The following is a 20624-nucleotide window of genomic DNA, read 5'->3' on the forward strand; positions in this document are numbered from 1 at the left end:
TTTCACTCCAATCCAAGGGCAATGAGGAGAACCCAGTATACGGCAAAGACTCTGTCAAGATTTGAGAGGCTATGAAGATGCAGAAAATGCAGACTTTGCTTCTTACCTACAATCAGTTGAATATGCATACTGAATTAATTATGATCAGGTATAAACAACAACAGTGAGGTATAAAATGCCACAGGAGAATTATTTTTAATTCTATCCAATAAGGGAAAGCCTCTGAGAGGAGATGGCATTTTCTCTCAGCTTTTAAAAATGAGACTAATTTCATAATCTCAACAAGTGAATGTAGAAGTGAGGAGAAGATGCTAGGCACACAGTAAAGCAGGCACAAAAGGACAAGGATATAAAAGCATATGACTAATTTCCAGGGGGAGGGGGAACGGGATTGAATTGTGTTTGAAATCTGTGGAGGTCAGGAGAGGGTAGACGGAGCTGAATTCAGAAAGGTGGGCTACAGTCATGGTATCTACCACACCATTAATAGCCATCTTGCAAATTTCTGTTCTTCGTAAGAGCAAGTCAACTGGTATAAACATCACTCTTCTATGGGGGTAGGGGTGATGGAGATGGGAATGTGTGTGGGTATAGGGCTCCAACTCAATATTCTTTTCATTACTACTTACTACTGAAGTAACATATTACTACCTAATTACTACTTAATAAAGGATTTTTTAAAGCCCTACATTTAAAATAAATTACTACTTAATAAATGATTTTTTAAAACCCCACATTTAAAAAATGTATATTACCCTCCCCCAAAACATAAAATGTGGAGCTATTCTTTATTCTGTTTGCAAGTATATCAAAATATATTCTACTTGATAATGTGCTTAAAATTTCTATGCCTCTTTTTTTCTCCCAATGGGACAAGATTTTTTCCACCTCAAGGTCTCTGCACACACATTGCTCCTTCCACCTCCTCATAAAACCTCTGCATCCTTCTTACCTGTCAGCTCTCAACCTGTGGATGTCAGTGTTGCCCACCCTGACTACTTTATCTAATTAGATCCCTCTCCGCAGCCCTCTCTCCCCAATAATTCTTTATCCCAGCTCTCTCCATGCTTTATAGAACTTTGAATTTTATAATTTCTTATTAATTTGTTCTTTCCATAGGTGATGACTCTCTACCCCATGTTTGTGAGTTCCTTGATGGCAGGAACTTCAACTCTTCTGTTCACTGCTGTACGTGTATAATACCTGCAACAGACCCTAACAGATTGTAATGATTCGATAATTGTTATGTTAATTATTTTCAACTCTAAACACATATAAACCCATCAGACTTAAAAGTTGTATCTTTACATTAACAAATATGATTTTTAAAATTTTCTGAGGGCAATTCCCTATGTAAAGACTGTGTAAGAAGAAGGTAAATATGCTTTAAAAATGTCCTAAAATAATATTTAATTAAATAAATGTTACATATAATAATATGAAAGCACATCTTTATATGTCAATATATAATTTATATAACATAAAGTCTTAATGTTCGTTTTGTTTAAAATTAGTGATGCTAATAAGTTAATCCTTTTTGGATACTCAAGAGATATACCTGTATTTTTCTCCACTGAAGAATATATATATTTATATATAAGAAATATAAGAATAAAAAAATTCTCATCATATTTCCTTATAACATATCTTCTCTTCAATTTTCGTCAAAAGTAAGATAGGAAAATGACCTCAAATATATTTTTCTTACAGAACATTGAAGATTGCTTATCATTTCAAAATCAGGACTACCAAGAGAGCAGTCAGGGTTGAAAATAGAGAAATGGACTATTAGAAAACTCAGATATCTTTCTATACTGACAAAAAAAGTACACCCCCAACTTAAAATTCATCAAGTGTAAAGCAAATCCTCCTTTACCACCCAATATGGCACAAAACATTTATTATTCATATTTATAAAATAATCTACTGACTATATTCTTAAGGAATATACACAATAAGTTTTAATCATTGTTTATATTAAAATAAGCTTATTTAGTAGATAGTGTGTTAATTTACTTTAAGTAGACAGCCAATTTGGAGCTCTATGTGGTGGAAACCATATTCTAAGAGAGTCTGTTTGATGACATAAGGGGAAAAGCACAATTTAAGTCATAATGGGTTGACCCTCCATCTATCAACAGTGATTAAGGCAGTCGAGTTGGTCTCATGACACCAAGGTGGACTGGATAAGGCCCTAGGCACTGGTCTGAAAATATGATTAACCCCAAATTCTCCAACAAGAAGTCCCTATTTTATTTTTCTAACAGAACTTCCATTCTGGTTTTCTTCCTGTCTTTGCCTTTTAAGCTTCATAGTAAGAGCAAATAATCTCCAGTTTCTTAAATGTGACAACAAGCAATTGTCCTTTTAAAATATTTAGCATTCGCCTTTTTTTAAACAACAACAACAAATAAAAAGGATCAAAACTTTTGGTCATCAATTTGCAAATGTAAGGACACACACTCACTCACTCACAAACACACGTATCGCTTATGCTTCTATCCCCCGGTCTTTGGAACAACAGGGCATTTAAAACAAATACAGCTGGGAGCCGAGAATGTAATGTGCTGGACAAACATGTACTCCCATTAACGTAAATATATTCTTCAGTGTTTCCTACCAACCCCACTTGGTTATGAAAAGCCAGCAATGTCTATTTCCCCCACCGAACACGCCACACGCTCTCAAAACAACCAGCCTTAGCAACTGGATGCAGAGACAGGCAGAGAGAGACATAAGCGCCTGGCTCCTGAGTAGGACGCCTTCTCAGACCCTGGCATTTCAAAGGCAGTGAAAGAAGGTCACCCTAGGTACTAGTTTCTCAAACAAATACCCGTAGTAAGGTAACTATTCTAGTCACCTTTATACAGTAGCGGCTTATGTCTCAGGCAATTCGCCAGTTTTTCAATTATAACTGACACATATTAGGGACTTCTACCTCTGCCCCCCTGCTCGCCAGAATTCAGACTCTTTCTTCAGACTCCCTGCGCCCCTGTCCCCATCCCAGGCTTTGATTGAAGGGCTGCAGAGCCGGGGGCTGCGCACTAAGGTATCTACTGCTAAACCTCAGCAGACTGGGCCATAGTTCACACACCCTCCACTCCTTCCACAGCAACCCCCGCTGGGGGCACCGCCAGGATCCCCACACTTGGCCAAAGTCTGGGAACCCGGGAGGTTTCCAGGAGACCCCAGACCAAGTGAGGCCCACCCCATGGAAACCCTCGCCAGCTCAGATCAGACTGCGAGGAGCGGTGGCGCGACCCCCGGTGTGGCAGGAAGGGGTGCCCCGCGTTACAGAGCCAGACCCCGTCCTCCGGGGAAGCTGAGACTCAGTGGAAACAGGTTTCCCAGAGCTCAGCCCGCAGGGACGTGGAAGGCAGGAGCCACTGGCGACTAGCAGACAACTTGTCAGCTACGGCGGCTGCACTTCTCGGCCGCTACAGGTTGCCCCACAGCGGACTCCCGGGTCCCTAAGACGGCGCCCGCCCAGGGTGCTGGGAAGAGAGGCCTGGCCCGGGGTGGACGGGGTGACCCAGGGAGAGAAGGAGCCTGGGGAAGCTCAGTCCATGCGGGAAGGGAGTGACCCCAGGCGCACCTCCCGACCGTGACCCCCACAGACCTTGGCGCCGCAACCTGCGCTTCTTGAGGCCGAAGATGCGCACTTTGGAGAAGATATCCACCAGGTTGCCGTTGCAGAGCCCGCGGTTCTTGCTGGGGCTGCTCCGCCTCCTGCTGGCAGACGGCCGGTCCCAGTGCTGCTCCCGCGCCTGCCGCTTCTGGCGGATCAAGCCGCTGGCGATGGCCGCGGCCATGGTGGCCCCGGGAACGGGTCCGGGGAGGGAGGGCGCGGGAGGAAGGCAAGCCTGGGGCACCGGAGGGGAAGGCTGCGGTGCAGACCGTGGCTCGCCCTCGGGGCAGAGGAGGGGGCGCCAGGCGGGGCTGGGGAGACGGGAAGGGGTGCTCAGTCCCGACTGGGACCCATCGCCCTCTCCTCAGGGCGCGGAGCCAGGCGCGCAGATGCGCCCGGGGCGCAGCCGGACGATCCCGGGGAGCCGGAGGTCGTGGCCGCCGCCGCTTGGCCGCGTCCGAGTGGAGAGCAGGACCGCGGCTTTGGGCGCCGCCGGTCACCACTGGTCGCCGGAGCCCTCGCGGGGGTCGCCACCGCCCCTCCCGCTGCCTCCTCGCCCTGCCCGCCTCCCAGGAGGGAGGTAGAGCGGGCCGCCGGCTCCCTGGGCGGGCGGGCTGGAGGGCGGGTCCCGGCAGGTTCTGTGCGCGTCCCTCGGTCCGGATCGCGCTGGGCAGGACTCAGCGCCGGGCTCCAGCTGCCCCCGGGCCGGTGCGGCCGCCGGCGCCGCCCGCTCTGGGCTTCTGCCGGTGATTGTCAAGTGCTTTGGAAATCAGCATCTGGAGAGACCAATCTTCTCCCCTGAGATCTCTAATCAAACGCTCTGTTCCCACCCCGCTACACCCCCTCCACCTATGTGGTCCCCCTCCTGATGTACCTCTTCAGAAAGAAACAAAACGTATAGATAATAATGATTTTAAAATCATAAGCAAGCTAAGATGGATTGCAGGGGTGGGGTGCTAAGAGGCTGAGCCAAAGCAGGTGGAATTGCAGGAACATCGGGGTGCTTTTTCTTAGATGCAACTCGCTGGTTCCCGAGGCTTCCGCGGCTTGGTTGGGGCGTCTTGGTCTTAACCTGGTTCCTGGTGCACAGAAACTCTCAGCAGCGGTTGGAGGGCGAGGTGGTTTCCGCCCTCCCTGCTAATCCCTCCAGCACCAATGCCCCCCACCCCCAACCCCTGGGTGGTGAGAGGAGGGAGGCGCTTCCACTCCTCACCTAGTCCACCCAAACTTGCAGGATCCTCCCTTCTGCTGCCAGGAAGGGTAGGTTTGTCATTTTGAAAAGCTACACGGAGCAAAAAGGAGGGAAGGGAAGGAGAGAAGATGTGATCAGGCGAGATAGAAAGACCCCACTCCCAAATCTGCTCCCCAGCCCTGGGAGGAGGAGATGACAGCCGCAGTAGCTGCTACAGAACAGCAGCTGGGTAGGATAAACGCCCAGGAGAATATTGAAGAAGTCAGGGCAGAAATATAAGGGGCAGAGGAGGGTGTCACACTATTCCAGTGACAGCGAAAAGCAGCCAGATAGGACACTCCAATTTGAGCTGTCGTCTTCTGGCGTCCCTGGGCAGAGAAGCTCTCTTAGAGAGCAAAGCCATCTGAACTGTGTCTCAAATTCAAATACAACAGCCACCGTCTCCTCCCCTTGATTTTCTGTCTGTGTCCCGACAGTGGTTCTCTCTTGGATAACTGAAAATGTGAGGTTCCAAGAGAAAGGGCGGCAGTGGAGGGCACCCGAAAAAACAAAGTGGGGGGGAGGGTGGGAGACAGACACTTCATGCTTGGATGAACATGGCTCCGTGGTTTCTAGGATACACCAGAGTGGCGGAACCAAGTGCAGCTCTTGCTCCAGGCTTCTTACTCTTCTCCCCTTCCCTTTACACTGCTTTGCCTATCAGCTCAGGCAGCTAAAGAAAAAGAAATGCTCAAACTAGACTTCTCAAAATTCAGTGTGAAGCAAGGGGGAAAGAAGACTCATCTGGTAATCAAGAGACTTGCAACCACCTTCTTCTCCAGTGACTGCTTTAGAGGTGGAAAGAGGGCAGGCACACTACACAGGCATCCCTGGGAGCAGTTCTCAGCCAAAACACACTTTCTCTTTGTCTCAGGAATAGGCAGTAAAGTACTCGCCACCAGGCAACTCGGGGGAAGTGCAGAAGATTACAGGGAGGCCGGGCACTCTCTGCTCTAAGCAATGGATCCACAGCTTCTCCATGGGAGCAGCCACTGCTGGGCTGCTGTTCCTACCTTCACTCCATATTTACCAACAAGTCTCCTTTTGGGAAGGAAATGCAACCTAATGGGAGTATGTAGATTTAGATATAAGGCAGGCATCATTGGCTTTAGGATGGGGTATATCCTATTTAATATTAAAACATGTACTTCTGGAAGTTTGTTTTCCACACTTTGCTATGTTACATCAACAAATTCTACAGTTATTAAAAGGAATATGCCAGAGTGATTTTGCTAGAAACCTGCAATCCCTAGTCACTCATAAAACAGCAAAAGTGAGGGGAAAGGGCATGCTAATTATTTTTCTCTGCCTCTTCCTCTTTATTTTCTGTTTCATATGTCTCTTTTCTTCCATTTTTGCTGAGTGTGTATTTGTGTTGGGTTGCTGTGGTCCTGCTTAAAAAGGGAAAGACGTCTATAGGGAGATGAAAATAACTAAGTAAACGGCTATTGAGTGTGTCTGTTGTTTCAATTCACTGAAATGAGTTCCACAGAACATTAAGAGTGACTACTCCTGGTTTCTATTACTGAAAAAAGGCCATTTGTACATTTCAGAAGTTCTAGATTTGAATTTACAAGTGACTGTAAGATTAAAGCATCCAGGTTTATTATCTAAGGCTTCTTGCAGTGAGTGTTTCAAAGAAGTAAAATGTTAAGTATAATGACCTCTTAAATCTAATATGACCTCCCCAACCAACACACCTAGTTTATTTTTAAAGGTTCTTTAAGCCTTTTGATGCATGTTCCAACTATATTAATTTGAAAAGAGTGACATTAAGCTTCTTGTTCTTATAGCTGTGCTTATATTTTTGCAGGCATTTTCTTATACTGCAGTCTTTCCCCCAAATCCTTAAACTGGGAGTTCAGGAGTTCAGTTTTTGGTTCTCTCAGAGCCCTCCCTTCATTGTTCAGCAGCCTCAGAACAGGCTGACATTCAGCACCTCGGACAGGGATCCCGCCCCAGTCAAACCTCTTCCAGCAGATGCAAGTTCTCTGATTGTGAAAAGTGCTGGCTGTGAGGGTCTCTGACACTTTCCTCCCCTAAAAGCAGTTTCTCACTTTTCCCCCTCAAGGTAGGAAGGAAATTAACCTTCACAGCTTCTACCGACATTAATAACACACCTTGGGGCACAAAGCCTTTCAGCTTTTCCAAAACCGAGAGATATTCTCTTTCTTGAGCGTTCAGACCCCTGGCGCAGCGCATGGAATAGCAGACTCAGGAGTCTCCAGGCATCTATTCTGGCTGTGAATTTCAGGAGCCTCAAGCGGTCATTTCTTTTCTACGTGGCTTCCTATCTTAAGGGAGCTTGGAGAGGTGGGCAGCATTGGGATAATCAAGGTCTTTTAGCTTAATCCCTGCATTTTCATTTTACTTCCCCCAAAACGCTGTTTAGTTGTTTACGGATGGAGGTAAGTGAAAGAAAACGCAAGAGAGCCATCTGCTGTCTTAAGCTGTGATAAAAGAGTGTGCAAAGCTAGGGTGAAAACCGATTCAGGGCCGGCAAACACAAATGTAAAGGTTACTGTGGTTCAGAAAATAATTTCTCACTCATCAGAACCTCCTTGGAGTTATTAATTTCACCTTTAACGTTACAAAGAGAAAAATGAAGTACTGCCCAGATGGTGTAGCTCCTGACCAAGCTATTGGGAGCCTGAACTCTCATTTCAGAGGTTCTTGGTTCATTTCTTGACTCTGCAACTTCCTAGCTGTATAATGACCTCCAATGTGTTGCTTTAGTCTCTCTCAGCCTCAATTTCTTCATCTCTCAAACTGAGATGAAAACAGAACCTCCTTTTCAACTGCTGTGAGATTAAATTTAACGAATACATGTAAAGATCCTAGTACCACATCTGGCACACCCTAAGTGATTGAAAATGACAGCTATGACTATACTATCATCACCTTACGATGACTCATTTCTATCTTGTAAATTCTTTTGCAGTTTCCATTTTTTTATATCAAAATATATGCATCCTCCATGTATATTTCCTCATCCCCCCTCCCCACAGTGGATTCCTGACAAGATTTTAAATACTTAAAAATGCAAGAAATTATTTTATATTTTGGTAAAATGAGTCCCAAGTTCAAACCTTAGTTATTATTGACTACATTTGTGAACTGAGTCCCATAAGCCTACTTTCATACCAACTCAATGCTGCTGATGAAAACATTTCTCTACCTTTCAAAGACTATTTTGGGGGTCTGTGATAAAGTACTTCTAAAAACAGTCAAGTACTATAAGAACACCAGTTAGGAGGGTGATTAGTCCACTGTACACTGTGCTGAAGGTCTCCTGCAGATGCTACGGCCCCTTTGGTCCTCCAACTTTAAGTATGTTGTTTCCTCTACCTGGACAATTTCTATTGTCCTGTCCTCATACTCCTCTTGGTGATATAAAACAGTGGCTAAAGAGTAAGGCAAATTGTCCTTGAGCAATTAATTTAACTTCTCCAAGTCTCAGTTTCCTGTTCTATAAAATTGTCATAATACAATAAAGTAATAGCCTTAATGAGAATTATATGAGAACATGTATGTAAAACAAAGCAGTGCCAGGCACTTAAATGAATAAATAGTGGCTATTGGTAATCACTTAATTCTTTAGCACTCAAGTCTTTAGTTATTCAAGGATCATATCTTTATGAGTGTTTACTATGTACATATCAACATTATAGTAGGGGAGGCAAATGCTGTTTATCTTTTATTATTTTATTTTTTAGAGTAAGGTCTATTTCTGTTGCCCAGAATGGAGTGCAGTGCTGCAATCATGGCTTACTGCAGTCTCGATCTCCCAGGCTCAGGCAATCCTCCAACCTCAGCCTCTGGAATAGGTGAGACCACAGACATGCACCACCACACTTGGCTAATTTTTATTATTTTTATAGAGACAGGGTCTATGTCACTCAGTCAGGTCTTGAGATTCTCAAGTGATTCGCCTGCCATGGCCTCTTATGCTGGGATTACTACAGGCATAAGACACCATGCCTGGCCAATAGATTTTTAAATAAAAATAGAGACTTTTTGGCTTTGTCTTGATGGAGCTTATGCCTAGATGGAGCTTATAGTTTAGATATCTTCTCTACCTTACCACCTACCTCCAATTAACGCTGAATCTGGGGTTCCTTCTAAAAACTTCATAATGCCTCTATTAACACTTAACAATTGTTAAATAAGGAAAAATATACATTGATATTTCTACAAAAATATCTGATACGTGTCTCATGCTTAACATGACCATGACCGAACTATTGTTCTTCCTTCTTAAACCCGTTCTTCCTTCTTAAACCCGTTCTTCCAACCTTCCCCACTTCTGAAATGGCAACTCCATTCTTATTCCTCAAGATGAAAACTTTAGTACCATATTAATGTCATTATTTCTTTAATAGCCCATATATATTCATGTAAGCTCTATTCTATCTACCTGCAAAATATATCCAAGATACGATCACTCTCACCATCTCCACTACTATCTACCACCATCATCTTTTGGGCAATAATACTACAATCATAACCTAAAAATCCTATATGTCAAAACCAAAGTCCCCACTGTAGTGGCCTGCCATATCACATGTGATTTGTGCCCCATCTCTGCCTTCAGTTGTTCTCTGACATCATCTCTATTTATCTCCCTTCACTTACCACTTGCTGTCCCTCAAGCCACCTGGCAGGCTCCTATGACAAGACTTTTATACTTGCTGTTTTCATCTGACTCTCATCTCTTTCAATTCTTTCCTCACATCTTTGCTCACAAATCTATTTAAAATTACAACTCATAAACACAGACATTTTCTTATGGCTTCCCTGCTTTAGGGTTCTGCATAGTATGTACAAATTTTAAAATTTCTCTATACGTTCCTTATTTGGGCTGTCATCCCCTTTTAAAATATAAGCCTATAAAGGTAACACTGTCTCATTTGTTTACTGCCACATATCCAGTGCTTAAAATAGTGTCAAGCAAGTAGATGCTCAATAAAGATTTGTGTATTGAAAGGATTAAGACATTGGATATCTGAACAATAAGCAGTTAATACCAAATAAGAGGAACAGAAAATCTTGCTTAGCCCAGTCTGTCAAGGATGAAGTAGCCCATGGTACCTAAAGAGATCCTTGATCTCTTTTAGGCACCAAGAGACCCAAAATTCTATCTGGATTATACACAATCTCAACTCCATAAATAGGATATACAGAAAATACTTTAGCCTTTGCTTGATGTCCTGGGCTCAACAAAACATGACAAGTAGTTTGAGTTCTGAATTTCAACAGTGACTCTCTTGGGGTTTACTGAAGGATGCGAGACTGATTCCATTTGAATCAAAAAGGACTTCCGATATTTATGATTCACCACCTCTCCACACTTCCTAACACACACACATACACACACACACACACACACACACTTTTCTATCTTGCTTCCTTGTTTTCAGGCTGTCAATTAATAAATTGACAATATGCCCCTTTTCAAATTTGCTACATCTAATCCATCATGGAATTTGAGAACAGATAAATGTATTTCTTAAAGTTATCTATAAATATAAAAGTATATAAACTCGAAGTGAGGAAAGTATAGAAACAAGAAACAGTCTTACTGATGTTGAATTTATTATTATATATTTTCCTATTGCCTTCCGAGTTTCATTATGTTCTGGATGACTGTTGCATACATTGTTCGCCTTCCAACTAGGTAAGTTTGATACGATTTACTAAAAAAAAAAGTGCATGGTGTTTTTAAATTTAACCTTTAAATGAACAAAAAATAATCCAGAAAACATATTTTGTACATTGATATCTATGTTAAATTCTATGATGTTACTGTTTCAAATAACAATCTGACTACTTTTCCTTCATTTCTGCCATTGCCACAGTCACTATTCCGCCTTTCCTAAATTTGTCGAATTTAAGCAGCTGTTAATTTTAAGATTATTTTAGGTACTGCAATGAAAGAAAAAACTACTTCATTAAGCTACGTCATTTCATAGATTATAATATGCATATGAACTTGAGGTGTTTATACATAAAAAGTATTTGCATCTAAGAATTACTAAAATATGACATGCACTTGATTTTCATACATTAAGTGACTCACTCCGTTTTGTCACGTGGTTTCCTTTGTGAGTCACTTTTGACATTTTTCAACATCTCCCAAATTAAAGATAAAATATGAAAGTCCAACATTATTTTTTTCCACAATTAAATTATTAACTAATTTGGGGTGAGCTTGAGGGGAATTATATATGATGTATATCGGCATTTGTTTTAATCTCTTTTCTCGATAAATGGGTTCTATTTGAAAATGTTTGACATACTTCCAGAAAGGTAATCGATATTGATGTCCCTTTTCATTTGTTACTCATTTGGAAGAATATTTAAAAAGTAATATTAGTATGCACTTGGGGCAAATTTTCAACTAGTTAATTAAGACCACTTATCCACTCATTACAGTTTAAGTTCAAGATGACATTTCATTTTTTCAGTGATAGTATTATTGACTTTTATTTTAGAATCAAAGATAATCTAGGAATGTTAAAGTATTCTAAATTAGGTTTTCAAAAACCAAGTGACTGTGTTAATGTTATAACAGTATTACTGATTGATTTTGCTAGATATATTTATTTCTACTAGGCAACAGATTTCTATCTGTTAAAAAACTGGAAGGAATTTTATTGTTGCTTAATGTTTTGATTCAATAAAGGAAAAGTAGAAACTATTGATACTAAAAACTTGTGAACATTCTTTCCTATAGAAGCAATACCAGATTGATACTAGCAGATGGTTTAGCTTTACAAATTTAGTGATTTTCTTTTAATCTGGCTAATATGTTGGAAAAAAATATTCTCAGTAGCTTCCAGCCTTAGATACTAAAGTGAATCCAACACGGGCATGTAAGTCATTTTTGAGTTGTGAATATTGGCATACCTTTTCCTACTCTAAATCAGTAGTGGGAGATTAAAATACCAACCATTTTAATACTAGATCAGTGAATTTTCTAACACTATTGAATATCTCAACAGAAAAAAAAAATAATTTCCAAGAAAGTTTGAGAAAGTTCATTTATAATCTCAGTGCAAACAGAGTCTATGTGCACATTTATAATCTTTTTCATATTTAGCACTGTAATGATTCTTTTTAATAATTTCTAGAATGACCACATCATAGGAAATAAGCAAGCTGGATTATGTTCTTTGCATTTAGCATACATGAGTTAAACATATATGTAAATTTGTACATCTGCACACACATGCTTGTATGCATGTGTGCCAAAACATACAGCTAAATTTCTGACTTGTTAAGGGTAATTAAAATAGTAATTTTAAAAAAAAAGCAATGTTCAAACTCCCAGTTCACACCTCTTAGAAACCTGTTTTTATTACTACCTTCACAGTATAGAACTTTTACATTCATGTTTGAAAGTTTTCTGGATAATAGTTATGTGGAAATTAATAATAAATTAGAGAATATCTCAGTCATAATTATTTAAATATGAACAAAAGTATGCCTCTCAGCTTATAAAATATCCAAATAATATGTGTATAATAGTTTATGAAAAGCTTTGAATTCTAGTGAAGTGGATGTCATGATTTCCATTTTATAGAAGAGACAAGACCCACACATGTTAAATGATTGCCAAAGTTACACAGCTAGGTCTTAAGAACACGTCTTTTCTACCACACTATCTGCCACGCAGTAGTCAGCTTTTGAAATATAAGTATCTGACATAGTGACCAGTGCAGAATAAGGACTCTTACATGGGAGCCAAGGACTCCCAGCAGCTCCAAGGATGGGTGTAGGATTATCTGTGATTCCCCTGAAATTTATGCTAAAAAAAAAAAGGTGTGCATTTGCATGTGGATAACACCAGCATTCACAATTTTCATTCAGTTGTTAAAAAGATCTGTGAGCAAAGCAAGAGTAAGAACCCACAACTGTAGTGGAGGGTTAAGAAAGAATGAGAACACAATATCCAATTCTACATTTTCTGACTCTAAAGGTACCACATTCTCCTTAAGGAAAAATTAGAATATAAAAATAAATGATAAATAAAAATTTCCTCTAATCCCAACATTTAAACTTTTTGATATATTTTTCAAAACATTATTTTTTTAGAACATTATTTACATGCGAATTTGCTATCATATTTTTGGTCCAGTTTGGTGACTGAGAAGACACAAACGTGGTAAAAGCCAGTGCATCAAAGATCATACACTGTAATTATATGACCCAAAAGTCTGTCAGGGACTACTTCTACACTATTCCAAAAACTCTACAACTAAAAGAGCACTTCCTCCTGCAGGTTCCGCATGCTCTAATCTCTGGGAACAACTGGTACGTTAGTGTGCAGGGTTTCCGAAAGTCTAGTTAAATACCAGAAGCCTTAGGGTTCTTGCAAAGTTTCTATTAATCTGCCTCTTATCTTGTAATTTACTTCTAAAAGATGCAAGTGAAAGTAATTTCCACAGTGCATGCATGTCAGGAATGTTATAATTTTAAATTAATGCCTTATTCCTGAGCCTAGTTTCCACTTTGTATGTAACTGCTAAAAATACAGATTCTTAAATTATTCCCCTGAGTCTTTCTCAGTAACCTACAGTATAAGTTTAGTATTGCTTCTGTAACAAATTACCATAAACTTAGTTGCTTTAAAAAACACACATTTATTCTCCTACAGTTCTGCAGGTAGACAGTCAGTCCCAAATCAGTCTCACTGGATTTAAGTCATGATGTCTGCAGAGCCTTCTGAAGACTTTGAGAGAAGATTCCGTTTCCCTGATTTATTTTTTAATCTTCCAGAGGCCACCTGCCTTCCTGGCTCACAAACCATGTCTTGCATCACTTCAACCTCTTGCTTTCTTTGTCACATTTCCTGCTCTTGATTCTCATCCTCCTGCCTCCCTCTTCAAGATTCTAGTGATTTCCTGAGGCCCACTAAGATAATCCAGGAGAATCTTCCCATCCCAGGATCCCTAACTTAATCACGTCTGCAAAATCATGTAAATTAATATATTCACATACTCACAGGTGCAGAGGGATAAGGATATGGGGATTTTAGGGGAGGCAGTCATTAAGTCTACCACACACACCCTGTATCCAAAACACACAGAAACAGAATCCTACCTAGCATTTGACAGTCACCCACCCAACCCTACTCTGATGGACAGAATAGCTGCTTCCAAATGCCAGTTTTTAAATGAGAGTCCTGTTCCCTACCAATACAATTTTTTAAACACCAGCTGTTTACTTGATTGAATCTCTAATAATTGCCTGCTCCTGCTTCCTTGGCTGCTCAGCGTTACGTGTTATCATTTGCTGGACTGCTCCAGTACCACCTGCTTACCTGAATTTCTTATGACTTTAATTATTGCATATCTCAGAAAAAAAAATGTACAGCAATTCTCAGTGATTGTGGAGACAGGGCCATTATGCTCCCCCATGGATCATGAAAATGCATTTTCTGAGCCCCACATAAATCCATGAAGAATTTAATTTCTTGAGTTTATAACACGCCTTTCACGAAATTTAAGGCCATAGAATCCAGCTAAATAAAACTAAAGCTAGACATGTGATGCTTTACAAAATGAGATTTGGGGCCTAAGGCTATCACCAAATGAAGGAAATAGATTCTGCAAGTCTTTTTCCCAACTCCATTTTCATTTTTATATAGCTATAGGGGAAGTAGATAATTGCTCTTTCCTTTTAGAAATTTAGATTAGGTCCTTAGGTAAGAATTTGCCTTAATCGTATAGGTTGACATTGACTGCAAACGGAAAGGTATCATTTATGCAAAAGATGTTTAAAGAAATCAGAAATGTTTCCCAGAGCTTTATGTGGAAAGAGGAAGAGGAACCTCAGGAAACAGAATTATTTCAGAGAGAACATCATGGAGATTTTTAAATAAACAAATTTTAGGGTCCCAAGACAAGCCCTGCTCACCAAATTTTTCTTTGCTCACTCGTTCACCCTTTTATCCTTTTTGTATTGTTACTCCCTTTACCCTTCTCTGAGGTCCTACAGAGATTTGAAACCAGCTTTCAGGGATGAGGGTACCCAATGGTTAAAAGAAGTCTTTGGCTGTGAGTCAGGATAGCAGTCATTGCACTTGACAGATTTTGCTTTATATATATTGTATATATACAGAAAATATTTGAAAGCACAAAGACATATCAGCAAATGAATCTCTCCCCAACAGGCAGGGATAAACTGTCCAAACAGAATTCTTTTCCTCAAGACACCTAATCGATGCAGTCAGCTGTGCTCAGGAGAGGCCTGGGCTGGCCATGCTCACAGGCTTGTGTTCGTTTCTCCATGAAATGGGCTTCATGATCCTCTCAAGAGATTAAGTTCTAGCAGGACAAGTTTCAGATTAGTTTATGTCATGGATATTTGAGTACAGATAGGAGACAGCAATTTAGCATATTTATACTGTAGAAAGTTTAAATCTGAGCCCTTATTGCCTGCTGCAAGAGTCAAGGCTGACACTCAAATTCTCTAATTCCCAGCTCTTTGTCATAGCTTTTATTTCCAGGACCTGGAAGTGCCCCTTTCTGGCCTCTTTAAAGGGTCTTTCTACCCTCCCTGAGTCAATGATGTGCACACGCTCCCAGCTTCCCTACCTCTCTGGGGATCATTTCTTTGGCTTCTACACACCCCTGGCCTTCTCAACACACAGCTCCTGATCATCCTGATCACAGGGGTTCCACCTCCCCAGAATCTGGAGCAGTGCCTGACCTACCACAGGCACTCAGTGTTTGTCAAAGGGAGGATGAGAATCAGAAAGGAACAGTTCCAAGTTCTGGACTGCTCCTGATGTCTTTAATCCTCCACCCTATGGTAAGACACACATGCCCTCGGTCCCATTTCCACTTTCATCTCCTTAGACCTTTTCAAAGTATCTAAAAAATAGTCCCTCTCTAGAAGAAGCTACTCTTACTCTTGAAGCACTAAAAGAGACCCTGTGGGCAGAGACTTGTGGCATTCTGGATGACCACGAGCTGGATATGCTGTATGTGGAAGGAAGCGGAGGGTCTGCTGCCTGGGAGATTTTAATAAAAGGGAATGGCATAAGCAAATCAAAAGGAAGAAAGTCAACCAAGTGCAGGCTCTCTGCTTCATTGATAATAATGAGTCAGAAAATAAAGACATATTTTAGTACATATTAACGTAATTATTGAGGACCATTTTTATTCAATAACTGAACACTAATAAAATTTGAAATTTGAGACAGTATACTTAAAATGTTCTAAGCCTGCGATGGGGTGTGTATGTGTGTGTGTGTGTCTATGTGTCGTTTTTGCTACCTTTAATCAACAGAGAAAGTCACTGTACATAAGAATCATATTTTCATATATTTCTCAATTGTAATCATTTATGGCTTTGAACTGAAATCTTACTTTGTTATTTTATTTTCCCTGTCTTTAAAAGTTAGAACAAGAAGGAGGCTTAGAGATGATTTAAGCTAATAATCCCATTTTACTGATCAACACACTCAGGTCCATGGAGGTTAGGTAATTTGCTAAGCTCACGGCTACCTGGCAGCAGCTCCCAACCTGAATTCTGTTCTCCTGATGTGGCTGCCAGGACATCTCCATCACAGCTCTGTACTTCTCAGAAGACCTTGGCTACAATGCAGAAGTGTGGTCATTAAACTCTCTCCAGAGCATTTCTGGAACATGGCTATCCTGTCTCTTTTCTTGTTAAGCACAGTCCATAATTTTTTTTCTATGCAGATATACATACTACTCTTAAATACTCTGAATTAGATATGAATTACTGCCTCTGATGTTTGCAAAATAGGCCTCCCTTAGTCAATATAGTCATAAAAACATAATTTTCAGAAAGGCTTAATTCATCATCAAATAATTCATTCAATTAATGCATTGATTGAGCACTAACTCTGCACCACTGTGCTTGACCTGGCATTCAGGCATCTCCCTCGAGCGGTTCAGAACTCAGTGGGGAAGATGGCAGCACAGGCTTTTGCGCCTAAGCGTCTCAGACGCTGTGTGCGAAGCTCGTGCAAGAAGAGTGGAAAGAGTCAGCTCCACCTGGTATGGGTTGGGAATGGTCTCGTGGAAACAGTAACCACTGGAGCTGAGATTTAAAAGATGGGAGATAGTCACTAGCTAGTCAAGGCGGGTATGGGGATTGCAGTCAGAAAATGTCAACATAGAGGAACCCCGAGTTACAAGCACAGCTTAATCTGTGAAGGTAAGTGGAAAAAACCTAATCTGTGTCAGAGGAAAGGATACAAAAAGCCTGTCAGTGACCAAATTAGGAATTTTAGATGGCATTGGGGACATTCATACCAGCTATAGAACCAGCTGACCTAATAAACTTCAAATAATAATTCGTGAAGAGCTAATTTCCATATAGGTTTGCAATATGACCCACTCAATTAACTGACTTTGTCACATCATCTCACTATTCTCATGCTCACCTCTTCCCATGTTTTTCTATTAATGTTTGAGATATGGTCATTGGACTTAAAAATGTACACATGATATGGCATCTTTATATATGTGCGTGTATGTCATTAATTAAATACATATATTCACATATACAGATACACACACACATCCACATAAAATAGACTGGTGTATAAACAGTGTTTATCGTAGGTGGTGGGTTGTAGCCCTTTATGTTTTGTATTATTTGCACATTTCCCCTGATTTTTCACAAGGAGCATGTGCGACCTGCATAATCATAGAAGGTTGACTTTGCTTTTTAATATAGATGTTCATTTAGAAAAGAGAAGAAAGGGGCAATGCATACATGAAGGAAAAAGTCTTTAGCTGCGGAGCGAGCTGTAGATACTCATTAGCTGATTAGAGAGCTTTTTTTTCTTCTAAATTTTAATTCATCCCATTGCTCCTTTTAAGGTGACAGCCTATTCTATTTATATGATATCAAAAGTCTTGCATTTCGAGTTCTTAAACAGCACATTTTTTCCCTTCCCTTTCTGTTTCCAAGACATGAAATAGTTCTGTTCCAATAAGATCATTTGAAAAAACAAACCAAAAGAGAAACCCAACAAAACCAATAACAAAATGTTTTTCCTTGAAAAATCAAGGTTGCAAACTCAGAGACAACTTCAATAGAGCTTTTTAGAGATATGAGTATATGATTCATGAATTGAGAGTATTTTATAAGGTCTTATGTCAAAAACAGAAAATCAATTTCCTGCAATAAAATATTGCTTTCTTTATGGTCATACCTTGGCTCCTGGGTAAACATACTTCATTTTATTTATAGTACACTCATGTCCCCATATTCTAGTGTTAATGCTGTATTGACAAACACAGAAATGAATCTCTGTCACTGGAATACTTTATTTTCATGACATTCCTTATGTGGTTACACAATCATTCAGTGATTTTCTTTTTAGCCTAGAGGGACTTAGTTGCAAAGTTTTTTCCATCAACTTTCCTTGGGTACTCAGTATGAACAGTTCAATTTCATTTTCTTCACAGAATAAAATTATTTTACACTGTAGCAATCCTTGCACATCACTGTAGATTCAAACATGCTCATGCACATGCACACGCGTGCACACACACACACACATACACACACACTGTTACACACAGAGTTAAACTAATACTGCTAGTCCCTCTGGGTATGTCAAAGAAAATAAAAATAACTGCTTCCACATAGAGTTTCAGAAGATAATTTGTTCAATCCACATTTGTTCTTCTGCTCAAAGTTCGGTAGGAAGGGGCCTTATAATTATCTGGTCCTATAGTGTTCTAACAACCCTGTAAAGAGGATGTCTGTTTTCCACTGAAACAGTCCAGTGATTTAGAGTCCAACAAATTTACCCCTCTCCTTTTTTCAGAGAGCTTGAGTTTTAGCATGCTTTTCTCAGAATTGGCCCCAAAGCCTGCTTTTCTAAAATGTCCAGTCATCTTTCACTTATTGCCCACTGGAACAAAATATTTATCCTTCTTCCATGTGACAGTCTTGAAATATTTGATGACAAAACCTACCCTAAATATTTCTATCCCTTTAGTTTCAGGAGACCTCACTGACGCTGACCCACCCACGAGAGCTATTGTGGAGATCGCACAAATCCTGTAGGTTTTTTCTGCTTGTCTCTGGAATGCAAAGGAGCCCTTCCCATCCTCTTTGCTATTCCTGGTCCTGGTTTCCCAGCTCCTTCCATTCTCCCTCACACTGTCTCAGTTCCAAGTCTTCACTCGTTTTTCTGTCTTTTGGTTTTTCACCAGCAATTTAGTTAGTAGTTTGCATTTGCTTTCTTTGGCACTTCTTCAGAATACACATTTTGATGTTCTCTTTAGTCACAACACCAAGAGACTTCAAAATGAAGCTGCAATTATCTCAGTTCTCTGAAAACCTCAGGACTAGCTGCTCCCCTCTCTCCTCCTCCACCATGTTTGAAAGGCATGAGAGATTTTCAGCTTCCCTGAGTCAGGAACTTTGTTTTGTTCACTGCTCATCCAGTCTACCCTCAGAGGCTAGCATGGTGCTTGGCCCACAGAAGCAATTCAATGAACTAAAGCTGTTTAGTCACTTTGAAAGGTTGGTTTCTTCTGGGTGAGCTGGACAGGATACTGACAACCAGGTTAAAGCCTCACATCAGAAATGCATAGCACAGGGAAGATGGTATAAGTATTTCAATGGATCTGCACCTTGCAAAGCTCCTGAAGAATGCTATTGACCCATTTTCAGTTTGTTCCATGTTACTCCTAAGTCTTCTTTACCACATTTCCTATTATAAACTAGTTGATTATTTGACTCCAGCAAAGCTCCAAAGAGTGGCCTATTGGAATCAAATAGGACACTTTTAAAAGATTCTCTGGGGTTGGGTGGGTCTTAGTTATAAGAACTTCCTCTAAAAACTCTCCAAGATCAATGCCAAATATTAAGTATGACATAAATGATCAGGCATTCCATTAAAATTAAGACAATATATTTTCAAAGATTTTGTGGAAACATTTTTCTTTCATATCCTGACCAGTAGCCTCGCTCTGCAATTTTCCTTTTAGTTTGTTAAAAACAGAGTTCTTTAGTGGAAGAGAGTCTGGCCCTTATTTTGAGCCCATGGGAAGAGGTGTATGGTGTTCTTTTCATTGCTTTTTAAAAAGAAATTATAGGCTGGCTACAGTGGCTCATGCCTGTAATCCTAGCACTTTGGGAAGCCGAGGTGGGTGGATCACCTGAGGTCAGGAGTTCAAGACCATCCTGGCCAACATGGTGAAAGCCTGTCTCTACTAAAAAACAAAAAAACAAACAAAAAAAATTAACCAGGCATGGTGGTGGGTGCCTGTAATCCCAGCTACTGGGGAGGCTGAGGCACGAGAATCACTTGAACCTGGGAGGCAGAGGTTGCAGTGAGCAAAGATCACACCACAGCACTCCAGTGGTGTGATCCATCTCAAAAAAAAAAAAAAAAATTACAAAACATAAAAATCAATAATAAAATCTAAGAATTACTTGGGTAGTACTGGGAAAGCTTTGTTTCTTGAGCCACAAATAACTACGGGCTGAGTCATATTGGAAGATAGGCAAGTTTCATAAAATGAGTTCATTTGTTAATCGGTTGCCCCTACACACTTTTGAGTAATCCTTCTCCCTTTTGAAATTACAGTAAATTAAGTTTTTTTAAAAAGCACTTAGAAAAAATTATAAGGACAAGAAGCAGGTTCTGAAATCTAAGGCCAAGTTATATTTGGCTTTAGTGTTTAACATGGTGGACAAGTTTAGAGAAAGATAAAAACCCAATCCAGTGAATTTTGAGATCAAATTCGGTGAGATGGG

At 40.4% G+C, this 20624-nt stretch overlaps 1 protein-coding gene across 4 annotated transcripts in view; it reads right to left on the reverse strand.

Moving 5' to 3' along the window:
• Window positions 1-20624, reverse strand: part of FGF14 (fibroblast growth factor 14) — a 685979-nt gene that overhangs the window by 205003 nt on the left and 460352 nt on the right. Inside the window, exon 1 of one of the 4 annotated variants that reach the window (XM_012440934.2) lies at window positions 3620-3812. The exons of the other annotated variants lie outside the window; for them this stretch is intronic. Coding sequence (XP_012296357.1) covers window positions 3620-3812 — 193 coding nt within the window. Of the gene's footprint in view, window positions 1-3619; window positions 3813-20624 lie in introns of those variants that run through there. 4 annotated transcript variants of the gene reach the window in all.

This window comes from Aotus nancymaae, unplaced genomic scaffold (genome assembly GCF_030222135.1).
Source record: "Aotus nancymaae isolate 86718 unplaced genomic scaffold, 86718_ANA_hifiasm-v0.15.2.pri h1tg000161l, whole genome shotgun sequence".
Lineage (NCBI taxonomy): Eukaryota > Metazoa > Chordata > Mammalia > Primates > Aotidae > Aotus > Aotus nancymaae.